A 16,219-nucleotide genomic window follows, 5' to 3' on the forward strand; every position below is an offset into this window, starting at 1 on the left:
ATGTATTACATATTGATTCACTTAGGGTAGATAGTGCATAGTTTGGTACCTGGTAGTCCACTATTTCTCCTCCCCTCTGGCTTTTGGTAACCATTATTCTACTCTCTACTTCTGTGAGAACCACTCCCCCCCCCCGATTCCACATATGAATGCCTGTCTTCATTTGTGATTGAGTGGTTTTCTCTAGCAGTGTATTTTGCTTTCTCACTGTTTACTTTTAGTATGTCTCTTATGAGTTTTTGTGTTTTGGTTACCATGAGGCATACAAAAAAAATGTTATAGTTACAACATTGTTTTATTCTAATAACAGTTTTGATATCTAAGAAAAAAAAACCCCAAAGCCAACTGTATGTTTTGGCATCATTCCCCCAGTTTTTGACATTTTGTGGTTTTAAGTCACATCTTTTAATATTGTCTATCTCTTACATGGCTGTTGTATATGTTAGTGTCTTGTTAGTTTTGTCCTTTAGTCTTCATAATAAAGATGTAAGAGGTTTATTCACCACCCTTATGACATTGGAGTATTCTGAGGTTGTCTGTGAAATTACTTTACTAATGAATTATGTACCCTCAAATGTTTTCTTGCTGCTCTTTAGCATCATCTTCTTTCAGATTTAGGCACTCGCTTTAGCTTTTCTTGTAATTCAGGTCTAGTGTTGATAAAACACTAGCTTTTATTTGTGTGGATATGACTATTTCTCCTTCATATTTGAAGGTTAGTTTTGCTGGATACAGAATTCTTGGCTGACAGTCTTTTTCTTCAGCACCCTGTATATATCATCCCATTCTCTTGTGTCCTGTAGGGTTTCTACTGAGAAATCTGCGGAGAGACATATTGGGGTTCTGTTGAATGTTATGTGTTTCTTTTCTCTTGCTGCTTTCAGTATTCTCTCTTTGTCTTTGGTTTTTGGTAATTTGATTATGATGTGCCTTGAGGTGTTCCTCCTTGGAGTGAATTTGACTGGCAGCCTCTGAGCTTCCTGTTCCTGGATGCTGTCGTCTTTCTCCATATTTGGGAAATTTTCAGCCATTATTTTCTTGAATATGCTTTCTATGTCTCTTCCCTTTTCCTCTTCTTCTGGCTTATGCCAGTTATGCAGCAGTTATTTCACTTGAGGGAGTCCTAAACTTGCTGTATTCTTTTCAATTTTTCTTATTCTTTTTTCTTTTTGCTCCTCTGATTTGATAATTTCATGTATTTTATCTTTGAGCTCACTGATCTTTTCTTGTTTGATTAAGTCTGCTGTTGGAGGTTTCTGTCAAGGTTTTCAGTTCTTCAGTATTCTTTATTTCTAGAATTTCTATTTGTTGTTGGGTTTTTTTTTTTTTTTTCATTGATTCAGTTCCTTTGTAAAGTTTCCAATTCTCCTGGATTATTTTCCAGATGTCATTTAATTTTCTATCTGTATTTTCTTGTAAATCCCTGAACATCCTTAAGAGGGTTATTCTGAATTGTCTGTCAGATATTTTATAAATCTGCTGCTCCTGTAGGTCTGTTGCTGGTACTTCATTTGTTTTCTTTGTTGGTGCCATATTTCTCTGTTCTTTCTTGATCTTTGTGTCTTTATGTTGATGCTTGAGCATTTGAGGAGACTGCTACCTCTTTTAGGTTTTATAGGTGTTCTTTGGTGCTGTTAATACCTTACTGGTTAATATCTAAGCTTTGTCTCTGGTCTGTGGTTTTGGTTAATTCTGAAATTGGGAGAGCTTTCTGTGGGGACCAGCACTTGAGCTCTGTGGTTGTACCAAATTGCTGTTTGCTACTCATTCTCTGGGGAAGGTTTTTTGTACAAACTGGATTTTAATGATTGGCCCTTTAATCGCTTCCAGGTGTTGTGAGATACACCAGGGCTATATGGAAATTCTGCACTGAGTCTTGCCAGCACACTGTGTCCCCTGCAGTTCTGTTGCCCTGACCAGTCTCCACTGAGTGGGCCTGTGTGGATTGGAAGGCAGATCAGCTGTCCACACTGCACCCTAGTTGGTTTCCTGGTGGGCCAGTTTCCCTCTCATACTCTAAATGCTTCCCATAAGGTGGGCCATTCATGAGTCCCCAGGGATGACTCACCAACTTCTGGGTGTTTCCTTTCTTTGGTGGGCTGAGGCCCTCACTCCTGTGTGGGTCCACGGGAACCCTGTCAGTGTTGGAACCCTGTCAGAACTCGCTGGCCTGGATGTTGGTATGGGGTGCTCCGAGGCCGTCTTCTCCCCTGCAGACTCCAGGCAACTTCACGCAAGGGGTTGAGCTGCAGCTTTTGCTGGCTCCTGCTCTGTGTACTGTAGCTTCTTTCTGCCTTTCACAGTGCTGACCCTGAAGCGGCCAGGACTTGAAAAGGTGGAACAGTTTCTTCTTCCTCTCGCTGTGGCTTCTCCCATGTTCACAAACTCCATGGGTCTGTCTTCCTCTTCCCTGGAGCTCCAGTGGTCCCCGTTGGCAGTCTTTGCTTTTTAATAGCTGTAAATTGGTTGATTATGGGGGAGAGTGACACTGGAGACCATCTATTCCACCATCTTAATTGCCACACAGCTCTGGATGTAGAGTTTTAAAATGTGACTTATAAAAGCAGACTCGATCTCTATATCATTCATAGACCAAAATAAATTCTAGGAGAGTCCAAGATCTACATGCAGAATACTATTATGAAGCGTATACAGGAAAATAAGATGAAGATTTAAAAAATTTTGGTGTGGGGAAGGCCTTTTTATGTTGAGCAAGAAGATCAGAATTTATAAAAGAAAAGATTGGTTGACTTAATTGCAGAAAAATAAAGTGTACTGCTACCCTGAAGTAACTGAATAAAATTTAAAAACAACTCACTGATTGGGAGAAAATATTTATAGTGTGTAAAGAGAGTATCCTAAGTGTGGTCATGGGAGTATATGACTCAGGTTCAAGAGAGTATGGATTAAGGAGGCCAAGGTCCTTAGGCAAGGGTTTTATGAGGTCCTATCAGTATGGACATCAAAGTCCCCAAGGATTATGGCAGGTGTTGTGGTGGAATGGAAGTTAATGAAATGGCTTCTGGAATTCTTAATTAATGTGGGGAGAGCCGTGGATGGTATGGTTAAGAAGGAGTAGACAGTAGCATAGATGAAATACCTGGGCCTCAAAGGATACAATAGAAACATAGTATTTATGAACATTCCTGAGCCTTTTATTCCTTCTGGAGCTATTAACAAATCTGAAGGTTTGGAAAAAATGTGAAAATGATGTTGGAAAACCTTCCATGTGTTATTAGAATCCTGTTTGGTTTGGAGCTCCCAAGGTTACCAGCCAGAAAATGGTTTATAGCTTGAACTTTTCTTTGCAGTGTTTACAAGATGGGGATGAGCTTCATTAGAGCTGCGTAGTTTAATCTTGGGCATTTTTTATCTTAAGTGCACTCATTTTATGTAGATGTATTGAAGTGTGAACTTTCTTTTTGGACTAAAAAATTGTCAGGAAGATGGATTCAAGTGTTGTCTCATTTCTGAAGCAGCTAGTTGATAAACTGAGAATAAATCTCTAGAAAACACTGTAGTGATAGAAAGGTGGATGTTGAGGTTCATGAGGGAGAAGGTGGATTTAAACTGTGGAAAAGCTGTTTAAAATTGGACAGACCTTGTATATTTCGTTAACTCATTCAGTAGATATTTATTGAGGGATTACTATCTTTTGCTAGGCACTATGTAGCAGTAGGCAGGGAGGGCTTACCACATGCCAAGCACAATACTCCTTGACTTCCATAGATTATTTTATTAAATCCTCACAACAGCCTGTTTCAAGTAGGAATTATTACCCCCATTTTACAGGAGAGGAGATAGAGGCTTTAGAGAGTTTAAGTAATTTCCCCCAACGTCATATGACTATTAAAAATGATGGAGGAGCCTGCTTTTAAATCCAAGGCAGAGCCTTCACTTTTTAAAAATCTGGAGTTGGGTGGGGGAGGACATTACTGAGTGTTCACTGTGGCACCGTGTGCCCGGCTCTGTGATCCACTGAAGAATCCTCAAGGTAAGTTTCCTCATTGTTATCCCATGTAGCCACTGTGCTCAGTGCTCTTCCCAGTGGTTAGGCAGTTTGGCCATTGCCTGTGGTAGATTCTGTTCTTTCATCAGATATTCATGCTGGTTTTATAGTGCCCCTTGGCCATAAGCTTAAACAATTTGGGAAAACTTTTATTTTAACAACATGGAGAGGATATTTCTGTACAGGTCTGCTGTATTTTATGCAACTGATTTTTATTCCTTTTCCTTCACATCTTTTCATATTCCACTTCACTTTGATTTCTGTAGTCAACATTTCTAAAAATTGAAATTTGTTTTACCCCTAAAAAATAAGAAACAAAACTATTGAGGTCTACATTGAAATCCTGAGAGTGTTTATAGCATTTCAGTGGTACTGTTTGTTTTTAGTATGTGAACTTTTTATTAAGAAAGCATACTTTAATTTTTAAAATTCAGTTGGAAATACTTGTTAGGAATAGGAAAACAGCTTTACACGTGGAATAGTCTGGGTAAGAGGACCAAGTCAATTTTATTCACTTAAAATTATGTGCTTTAGGTCAGTCATTGGTATTTTAAAGGAAATGTTAGGGTTTTGTTTTTTTTTAATCTTCTGCTTCTCACTCTTATTTTCACTCTTCCTTCCCTTTTAGTCTGTTATATCCTTTCCAAATCAGTATCAGCAATTATCTTTTAATTAAATTGAACTGGTGCTTACATATCTGTGGTATATGGCATTGTCAGTCCTTTCCTAAAAGGACCAAGTATATTATCTCTGCTCGATAACTGGGTGTTGCTGTTCACTTGTACTGTACTGCGAAGGAGGAGGGGGAAATTAAGGTATAAAATAAGTATTTTTAAAAGGAGTTAGGGACTAGATACTAAATATATCATTAATGAAAATAATCAAGAAATTATAACAAAGGTTAAGAAATGTTAATCCATAAATTGGGGTTCTGGTTTAATTTTTCATTCTTAAGTGACAAAAATGATTCACTGAGCCATATTTTTTAGGGCTAGTGAAATAGAAGCAGCTAAGGGTTGCATATCTGTTCATTATAGCCTGTAACATAATTATTGAGGCTTCTCGAATTATCTAGTATATTGAATTCAGACATTAGCAGTTCTTGTTTGTATTTTAATTTGGTGAATTTAAAATCTTCTTGTAGAGCCATGCTAGTTCTACCTTAAAAAAGAAAACACCCCTCTGCTTAAAAGAAATGGTACTTCCTGCTTTCATAAACAGTCATGTGCATAGTTTAGCAAGGCCTGATGCCTCTGGAGCTTTTTCCCTTTATAGCACCATTGAATCCCAGTCCTAACAGAAGTACTGCGAATCTTGTGGCCTCATTCTGAACAAAAGGGATTAGAGAAGAAAAATCTCTTGATATAAGGCTTGAAAGCAAGGGCAGGCAATCTTGGTTGTGAATATTTTCTGATTTTTCCAGAAATCAAGCAGAAGATTGAGCTGCTGATGTCAGTTAACTCTGAGAAGTCGTCCTCTTCAGAAAGGTACAGCTACATCTCTTGCATGAACAATTAATGGTGTAGCATTGCTAAGAAACAAACCAGGACATATTTTTTTTCTCATCAAGTTTGCTGTATAACGTATTGTTCTGCATGCTGGTATTGTGCTGTATTGAAGATGTGTATTTGGGCAAGCTGTTCTGCTTTTGCGAAGGGTAATTGATTTTTAAAAAAATAGTGAAACCTAATCAGCTGCAGCATGCACAGCATAACACAGCAGATCGCTGGTTCATGTGTGACAGCTGCTGAAAGCTTTAAAAAATAATTTAGCCAAAAAACAAACAAAAATCTTGCTTTAAGGAAATACTACTGTTAAATTTTTATATTTTGAGGTTACTGCTACACAGAATTACCAAGGTTATTTGTAAGGTCTAGGTTAAAAATACTTGATTTTTGGTTGTAATAAATATTTTCTTATGAGAAAGGGAGTGCCATTTGTAAATAGCTTAGGAATTGCAAACCCACAGATTAGTCACATTCTGAAAGACAGATATGATGCTTCTTCAAGTCTGTGCTAGGAAATGGAACAGTCACTGCATGCAGTAATGGTTCATGCCTGCAGGTAAGGACAAAATGACTCAGAAGTATTTTTAAAGCAATTATTCTATCTGTCAATCATATGATTATACCTGTAAGAAGATATTTTATTAAAATGACTATTTTGCCTTAATAAACAGAATTAAGATGTTGTTATCTAAAGTCAGAAATGAGGCTACAGTTGCCTATTTTGATTTGTAGATATTGTGTCCACTTCTGTTTACCAAAATTATGTATACTACATGTTCCAAATTGAGGTTCTTAAACATACAGCTGTTACTTACCTTTCTCTTGGTTACCTAGTAATTTTTACTTAATGTTAACATTTTCTACTTAAGGTACGTTGATTTATCTTTTTGGGGGGTTGGTTTCTGGGGTTATCTTTTTTGTTCATATATTTAATATTTAGGAAAATATTATATGAATTTTGTAGTTAAGGAAAGATAAAGAAAAACACTGAAAAAATATGAGTTGGTGAAACTACCATGATAAAATGGATTTTATTAAGTACACTAGTATATGAAGGACATGATCTGATGGTAAAATGATCATGTTAAGTTGATTTATTAGTATAATTAGGTGAAAAGCTTCTGGCTATAACTTAGGGCATTACAAATAAAGATATGTTACAGCTTTCCTTAGAGATTGAAACTAGAAGAATTTGGGCCCTTTTGTGTTTATTTTTATGTAGCCTCTAACTTCTGGTTTGTGGTTAGCCATTTGATTTTAAGCATTCTGTTTGCCGAGATGAAAAACAGTCTTCAGCTTGTGAATATTCTGCCAGTAAAATGGTGGTGATGGGAAGGGGAGAGGAAGGTGGTGGTGTAAATAGTGAATGGTCCAGATGTCAACTATAATATTAGAGTTCGGTATTAGGAAGAACATACTTAATGAGATGACAGTAATAATTATGTTAGCTTTTTGGAGTATCACAAATTCTGTGTTGATAAATTGAGGGTTAAACAGAGTGGATGAATATTATTGAGAAACAAGTTAGGAATGGGTGAGATTTTTCTGGTTAAAATATATTCTGTAAGGAAAGATATACTAAAAAATTTTGGTGATTTTATTTGTTCATTAGTTATTTATTTAGACTCTTCTGGTTATTTGAAGGAAAGGGAGGACATGTGGTCCATGATTTTAGAGTTTAGCAGTCAGCCACTGTGCTTATGATAACTTTATACACAGTTTTACCAGAGACTGCTTTATTTGTTTATTATTATTTTGGGGGGTGCTTCGAAATATGTTTGGCAGTTTTGATGTCCTGACTTAATGAGTTACAAATGTAGCTTATGGATCAGCCAGCAGTTTGCAAACATAGAAGTTTTATTTCATTAATGGAAGTATATTAAAAATAGAAGATACTGGTTTTTTCCCTCTTCTTTATTAAAAGTCATATGGTAATGAAGAGTCAAATCATTTTCTTTTTAATTTATTTGAAAGAACTTGAAAAATAAGAATCTGAAGTTTAAAAAAAAAATCATGGCCCGGTAACAGTATATCCTGTCCAGGAATTTAATACCTTATAGTATCACGTAGCATTACTATCACATTCTTCAATTCACCAGCCACCTACATTTTGGAAGTCTTTGCTTTGACTTTTTTTCCTTTAATGAAAGTTAGTGGTTTGAGTCATGGTAGTCTAAGTCTTTAAGATATTTGGAATTTACATACAGTCAGTGTTCCCATGTATCTGCTGGTAGGAAGAATGAAGAAACTCCGCCTCTTTCCTTAAAGAGAGGAGAAGCTACTTGGTTGTGAGAAACCAAAGTTGTCATTCACCACAACTGATTTTGTTCGTGCTGTATAGAATGATCTTTCAGTATTTCAGAGAAGTGAGTGGAGAAACAGACATAGCAGCTGCAAGAGATTTTAAGAGTAAATCATACTACAAGTATTTTCTTTTTTTAGTTGAGTTCTTGTTGAATGAATGGATGTACTCATCTTAAACATGGTAGAGATGGTGCCAGGCACAGTTTTACTTCTGATCTACTCCCATTTAATGTAATAAAATAAACTGAATATTTAATTGAAAATCTAGGTTTTCAAGTTATTCTTTCTTTTTCTTGCCCTTTCTTAGCTAGAGCACTCCTGGGATTATGGGGTAGAGTGGGTGGGGAAGAGGAGTAGTAACAACCATAATCGCTAGAGAAAAAGATAGTAATCATTTGTTAAACAGTCCAGATACCAGTTCTAAGTGCTTTGTAGAGAGAAGGGAGGAAGGGAGGAGAAGTAGAGAGAATGAGAATATGAATGTGTGCACGTACATGTATAGAAGGAATGGCTGTTGGGGGGACTCTTTGACAAGTCATCCCAGAAAGATCCTGGGTGAACAGAGGCATTTTGCTGTACTAAAATTTTTGTTGAACTCCATTGCTACTTCTCCAGTAACAAGATTGTTACTCATGTAGCAAAATTGTACAATTCTTAATCAGTAAAGAATAGTTGAGCCAGAGTGCTCGGAGCTATGATTCCCAATCCACCTAGGCTGAACCCAGGGAGGCCTGAGTGTGAGGAGTCTCTGGGGTGAGTAAAGTTCACAATCAATTAAAAGTTAAGAACTAGATAAAAGTGCCATATAGGTTTGCATTTTCTCAGGGAACAAATACTAAAAGGATCATTACTTTTCATTTGCATGTTTTTTTGTTTTTACTTTTTTTTAGTGTTAAAAAGGGGTAGTTAAACTTGTACTGGAATGGATTAGAAATACAGGTCTTGATTGTTAGCATCCCAGATAGCTAGTAAATACTGACTTTACAAATTGCTAGCTGCCTTGCTCAGGAGAGGGAGAAAGTGTCATTATAATATCTATGCTGTGGCCTATGTTATACCAATGCTGTATAAGCAGGAGTAGTAAGAAGTACTAGAGATTGTATGTTGTCCCTCCCCCAGTATAAGGACATTTCAGATACTTAAAAAACCTGTGCTGTTTTTGTGTGTGTATTTTAATTCCTTTTCTTATTTTGGGGACTTTTAAGAGAAGAGAAAAAGGGCATATGATAATGATGTTGTGGCTGCAGTAAGCAAAAAGAGAAGCCTGGATGAATAAGGAGAATGGAAGGGAGAACATTTAAAAATAAGGAAGGAACCAGATGAAGAGGAAGTAAGTAAAGGATATTGGAGAGAAAAGGATCCAGGACCAAGGTGTCTTTTATTTGCTCTTATGTTGAATATATTTTCCTCCATGTCTGTGTGGTGAATTAAGAGTAGTTATGGGAGGAGAGCCCAAGATTCTCTCTTCAATGAAAACCCCCGAACCCGTTCCAATCCCCACTCTGCCACCACTGGCTTTGTTTCTCTCCTTGCAAGATAGATGTATTTGAGATGTTTTTTTTCCCTAAATGATGGGATGAAATGTCAGAGTGGTTGACTGTGTTGTCTTCTCTCCACTCATTTCTTGTGTTTTTTTGGTTTTTATTTAATTTTTATTAATTTTTTTGAAAATATGTATGGGAAAGAGCACAGACTGTAGATCATTATGAAATCCAGCTTATCGATCCCCCCACCCTTTTTTTTTTAGTTTATGCTTTGTGTGTTGTACCTAAAATCTTTGCCAAGCCTAGGGTCACTAAGATTTTCTGCTAGATGTACTTTTAGAAGTTTTAGGCTCTTTATATTTAAGTCTGTGATTCATTTGGGGTTTTAGTATTAAGGTAAGGATCAAGATTAATTTTTTTTTTTTTTTTTTTGCTTATGGCTCTTCAATTGTATCAATTTGTGAACATTATATAAATAGAAACCCTCTGTGTATGCTTTTGGTCTGTCTTTTCCCAGTGTGTCCTATATGAGATTCATCCATGTTGTTGTGTGTAGCTGCAGTTGATTCACTCTCATTGCTGTATAGCATATGACTGTGCCTCAATTATTTATCCATTCTACTATTGATGGGCATTTGGGACATTTCCAGTTGTGGCTATTAGGCTATTATGGCTATTAGTGGTGCCATGAGCATTTGTATACATGTCTTTGGTAAATGAACCCATGCATGCATTTCTATTGAGTGTATTCCTAGAGGTGGAATTGCTGAGTATTAGTAGATATTGCCAGTTTTCTAAAGTATATGTACCAGTCTGTACTACTACCAGCTGTGCTCAAGGTTCTTGGTACCAACTTGGTACTGTATATATTTTTACTCCCTTTCTTCTCTTCTCTTTCCCTTCTTTCCTTCTTTCTCCTTATTAATATTGTGGTGGGTTGCCAGTGTCACCCAGAGTTTGAACCGTTTTGAGGAAGAATAGGAGCAGATAGGGGACTATTTTCTAAGTACTGACTTTCACGAAGGCAATCAGGATGAGAAGCTTAGACCAGAAAGGGACCATAGAATGTAGTCCACCTGAGGCACTACTTTCCCACGGACTTAATCTGGTCCTAGAAGCCTTAGGTGTTCATGCGTTTTCAGACTTGGCTTCTGTGGCAAAACGTCCTTCAATTAAATCTTATTAGAAGCTTATGTAAAACGTGAAGAAAAATCTTGGTCTGAGAACTAGGGAAGTAAATCAAAGCCCCCGTTGTTGGCGCTCAGCCATCTCAGCCTTGGAGCCCCTCCATCGAGTGCCAGTCCTCTCCACCTTAACAGGTTGTGAGACCAAGAAATCATAACAGTTTTGATACTGTTCCTAGTCTCTAAAGTTTTTTTTTTTTGCATGTATAATTATTAATTTATTGCATGTTCTCAGTTGGCTAGAAGAGGAGCTCAAATGTTCACATCACAAAGAAATGATAAATTATTGCAGTGATAAATATGCCAATTACCCTGTTTGCTCACAGTACACTGCACACAGGTATTTAAATATAACTCTGCACCTCAAAAACATGTACAATCATCATGTGTCAATTAAAAATGGATGGACAGATAGATAGATAGATAGATAGACAGATAGATAGATAGATAGAAAGAAGTACCTCCCACAGTAGAGGACAGAGTATCCAAGATTTGGCCTCCTGAGGGAAGATGGAGAAAGCCTGCTCGTCAGCCATGAAGATGACAAAAGGGAGCAGAGTAGGATGAATCCCTTCTTTTCATGTTCTAAGACACATGGTCAAGCCCAGGAAGGTGAGGGGTACCACAGCAGGCATAATGCCTGTACTCGGACATTCTTTCCCTTGTCTCTTGTACGGAGTTCATTAAGTGACATAGTTTCAGAGGCTGGGAAGTCCAAATCCAGGGAACATATCTGGTGAGGTTCTTCTTTGGTGGTGGCTTTACAGCAATGCACAGGTCTCACATGGTAGAAAATTGTAGAGCAGAGAGCTAGTCTCTAAAGTTTCTATATCATATACCTAAATAAAATAAAAGTGTAATTATAATTTCTTGTAAAAAAAAAATGACAATATCTGAGCTGCCTTTCTGTTGGTCATTACTTATGTGGTCAAGATGCAGTAGTTTCTAAATTATTTTGTTTGTTATCAATTTAAACTTTGATTCTGTTTCCTGATGTTCCTGTGGATGGTTGCTCACATTACAGCCAGTGCAAATTTTTCAGAACACAGATCTGATCAGGTAGGTCACTCCATTTTTAAAGCCCTCTCACTGTCTTCCCATTGTTCTTAGGACAAAATAAACTCCCTATCTGGGTCAGTGAGTGCTTATGCTCTCTGTTCCTTATCTCCCTCTCCAGCCTAAGTTTGGTTTGTACTTTTCTTACTTTGGTCACGTCCCTATTGCCTGGTTGTTTTGCTGTTCTCATTACTCCCATCTTAAGGCAGCACTGCCTATCTCAAATTACACCTATTATAAGCCCTTCCAGGACTGTGTGCCTCTCCTTTGTAGCATTTGTCACAGCTGCTGTTTGACAGTGGGGAGTATCAGTGACATTTGATCTACTTACTGTTTTACTTACTATTAACCCCACTTTGTGATCTTATATATAGCAGCCCTTTCATCACAAAATATAGAAGTGCTTTCATCACAAAATGATGACGATACAAATATTGTCATTTATAGTTTACAAATTATGAACTTTGTGGGAAGACTTTTTTGGTATAGGGAATAATCTATTTCTAGAATAATAATACCATTATTCTAGAATATTGGCATAGATTAATAAATATGGTATTGGCATAGATTAATAAATTATAGTCATAAACTAATTTATGTTAGCTCTTCTAAAGTGTCAAGGTTACAAATCTTAGATTTTTCTATCACCATAAAAATACAGTTTGTTACTTTTTTTTTTTTACATTTCATTTCTTTTAAAATGAAATGGAAATTAAAGTAAATCTGAACACTTTGCATCTCTGTACCAAAATGGCACATCAATCCATAGCAATTTATTGCCCAAATGTCACAATTTTGTATATTACTTTGGTGCCTTTTGTCACATTCGCAGTCCACACTGTACTGTTATTTACTTGATCTCAGGCCTTTTTGTTTATTTTTAGTTGTAGTAGAATATACATAAAATGAGATGTAATAATGCTTTCTAAAAACTTAATTTTCTTTAAAATGGAATCTTTGCATCCTTACCAGAAATAGAGAACTTGTATCATTTGCCTTGAAAAACAATTACTATTACATCCTGACTGGCTTCTGTTGTCTGGTAAAGGCTCTGTATACAAGGGAAATTAAATTGGCAAGTTTCATAAAGGGATATAAATATGTGTTAGCATCAAAATGAAACTTACTCTTTGATACAGTCGGATTGAAAGAACCTTAGAAAAGGAGTAACTTCCTCAGTTTGTGATTCACTGTAGAGATGGTCCCCAACTTCCAGTGGTTTGTAATGTATGGATTGGGACATAACCCCATGCTAAGTCAAGGAAGGAACATTTGGACTTACGAATGGTTCAGCTTAAGATTTTTTGATTTTACGAAGTGTTTTCGACTTAATATTTTCAACTCACAATGGGTAAACCCATCATAAGTCAAGGAGCATCTGTAATTCAATACCGAATTCCAAGTATCACCTAAGATAATTTTCATACCAGCAGTAGTACTTTCTTTTCATGTTGGGATCCCTTGTTCCTAACTCAATGGTAGGTTATGATGAATTTATCAGGCAAGCTCTGAACAACTGTGAACAGCTATTATACCAATAGCAACAATAAAAAATAACTATTTTTAATAATCACAGTGCGGATTCCTCTTGTAACAGAATCCTTTATGTACCAGGGGCTGGAAGAAATTAAGACTAATTTTAGTAGATTATATTTGTTATTCATCCATACAACATTTATCAGCAGCTGCTAAGCAGTAGCCACTCAGTAGTTTGGAAATCAGGAAGCTGCAAAGGCAGCACAGAAATGTAGGATTTGTACAGAATATAATAGTGTACAAAATTTGTAGTGAAGATGCGTTGATGGGTGGCTTGCCTGTGACATATCTGGGTTCATTTCTTGGGCATGCAGTGTGAGCACTGCATCACGGATGACACTACAATACCCACTTTTAAGGCCCTTGATATCTTAAAAGAATTGCATGTAACTACTAAATGCATTTCTGGGAAACTTATTTTAAAAAACCAAGTGTGGGTGAAGGGGTTACTAACACAATTGCCTACCAGGGCCATGGCAAATGAGTGACAAGGGTCAGAGGGTCTCTACAAAGCTGGAAACCACAACCCCATGTAAAGAAGTGGTTCCTGATCAGCGCTTGCTGATTACCGCCGTGTGTAAATACAAGCCAAGTGTTGGCAGCTCTTCTGGTTTTTTAAGACAAGTTGAAAATTTGGATTTTTATATCAAACCTCTCTATTTTAAATGATGGTGCAAATTAAGAAACAAAACAAAAACTCATAGCCTTAAAAATGGAGTGTCTGCTGTTCAGTTCAGCTCATTGTAAACATTTGTCTTCTGTGCTGTAGCACATATTCATAATTTGTGAGCCACAGACCTGTGCAGACTTATTGTAAGGGATTTTCAAATGCTGTGAGTACTAAGGATTATCTGTAGATTGAAGTCATACAGGTAAAATTACTTTCATGCTGAGGGGTATGTCTATGGATTTTTCAGACATATCCAATATGCCAACACTGCTGATCACTGCTCCAGTAACCACATACTAAGATACCAAAAGTCAATACCAATTTTTTTGTTGTTAAATAATTTTTATAGGATGACTTTTTATAGTATCATTTTTAAAGGCTGGATAGGACTGAGTCAATGGTGTGGATGGATGTACCATATTTTTATTTATTGAGTCTTGATCTTGAAAGTAGAGTGATCTGCAAAGCCAATTTGTAAGGCTCTTGATAAGGAGGGTTGAATTGCCCTTCAGAACGGTATACCTTTGCAGTGACTGGCAGTGTATAAGAGGACATTTTCAATTGCATGCTCATTTGAGATTCTCAAAATAATCTCTTTTTGAGTGTTGTGTAGATGACATTGAGCAATATGCTAGACAGTGTTGACTTATCAGTGTTTCTGCTCCTTAGCTCTTTCCTCTAGTAAAGCCAAATGTTGCTGTGGCACCTTCTGTGTTTCATAGGGTGTGCATAAGTGAAAACGAAGTCATTACAATCAGCTTTAGCAAGGTATGAGACTTGCAGTGCATTCTTGTATTCAGTCAAGCATTTATGAAACACCTGAGGTGTACTTAGTGTGCCATTGATTAGATGTTAGGAGTTAAGTGACTTAATCAATCAATGAGAAACAAATTTGGGTATTCTGTTTATGCTAATAAATCCTGATTTTGTAAGGGATTTCAAGAAGTTATGTGATCCAAGCTTCTCACTACAGACAGATGACAACACATTCAACACAGATGGTTGGCTTTTTTTCTTTTTCTTTCTTTCTTTTTTTTTTAAAGACATGCAGAAATTAAGAATCTCTATTCCTTATTAAACCAGGGACTTGTGGATGTCCAGAAAGTATTCAATAACTTTATTGTGAAATCTAGTCACCTTTGTAGTCAAGACTTTCCTTTTTTTTTTTGCTAGAATTGGAATTCTTTTTCGTGTGTGTGTGTGTGTGTGTGTGTGTGTGTGTGTGTGTGTGTGTGTGCGTGTGGGGGGGGGGGTTGCTGAACAGTCTCAAGACGAATGGAATCTGAAGTCCAAATTCTTCAGGATAGCATTCGAGGCTGAGGAAACAGCCTGTGAAAAGTCAAGGTGAAATGAAATGTTGTGGTACCATCTTGCAACTCTGAATAATTTCATAAGACTGGGAAAGAGTTGTAGGAAAGGATGGGAAAATAGGTGAGAGAGGTAAGTTATACCCAGGTGATAAAGAAAGGTCTTTTAATTTTATACTGAAGTTTACCAAGAGCCATTGAAAGGTTTTAGCAAGGGACATGTTTGCCAGTGTTTAAAACATGCACATGCTCATGTGGACATAAAGTAATGTCTTTTTAACAAAGTCTAAAGAAATGCATTTTTCTCTCTAGAATGGAGGGTTGTAAGATATATTGTAGACTTGGTGGCAAGATGTTACTCATCTGCTCTGGAAATGGGTGGAAAAATTATGGCACTATTTACCATGTGAGTGATAGAAGGTGGATGAATTCCTTGGCACTGGGAGTATTAAACATCAAAATGGATTACCAAAAGAGGCTATGAAATGAAATTTATTTCTCTCCAGGGCTTTAAAAAGAAGGTGGGGGTTCCTTATTTGGATAGGTAGAGGTGTTCCTTTCCAAAGACAGGTGGTTGGCCTGTTAAACCTTACGTAGTTTTTCTATATTATAGGTGGTTAACCATGATGATTACAGTATACCTAATTTAAAGTTAGTAATTTGAAGTGGTTCTCAGTGTTTTCTGTCAGCAGTTTGTTACAGAATTCTTTGCTCAGTGGATATATAAAGTGGATATGTAAAATTTCTAGGGCCGACCCCGTGGCTCAGTCGGGAGAGTGCGGCGCTGGGAGCGCAGCGGCGCTGGGAGCGCAGCGGCGCTGGGAGCGCAGCAGCGCTCCCGCCGCGGGTTCAGATCCTCTATAGGGATGGCCAGTTCGCTCACTGGCTGAGCGCGGTCACAAAAAAGGACAAAAAAAAAAAAAAAAAAAAAAATCTATAAATTGTTTAAAACACAGTCATGCGCCACATAAAGTTTTGGTCAATGATGGATGGCATATGTGACGGAGGTCCCATTAGATTATAATACCATATTTTTATTGTGCGTTTTTCTATGTTTAGATAGGATTAGATATGTAAATACCTACCATTGTGTTACAGTTGCCTACAGAATTCAGTACAGTAACATGCTGTTCAGGTTTGTAGTCTAGGAGCCATAGGCTA

At 37.0% G+C, this 16,219-nt stretch overlaps 1 protein-coding gene across 3 annotated transcripts in view; it reads left to right on the plus strand.

Moving 5' to 3' along the window:
* SRPK2 (SRSF protein kinase 2) overlaps nucleotides 1–16,219 on the plus strand; it is a 248,378-nt gene that overhangs the window by 107,149 nt on the left and 125,010 nt on the right. Inside the window, exon 1 of one of the 3 annotated variants that reach the window (XM_063098773.1) lies at nucleotides 5,269–5,496. The exons of the other annotated variants lie outside the window; for them this stretch is intronic. Coding sequence (XP_062954843.1) covers nucleotides 5,459–5,496 — 38 coding nt within the window. The 5' untranslated portion in view covers nucleotides 5,269–5,458. Of the gene's footprint in view, nucleotides 1–5,268; nucleotides 5,497–16,219 lie in introns of those variants that run through there. 3 annotated transcript variants of the gene reach the window in all.

This window comes from Cynocephalus volans, chromosome 6 (assembly GCF_027409185.1).
Source record: "Cynocephalus volans isolate mCynVol1 chromosome 6, mCynVol1.pri, whole genome shotgun sequence".
NCBI lineage: Eukaryota > Metazoa > Chordata > Mammalia > Dermoptera > Cynocephalidae > Cynocephalus > Cynocephalus volans.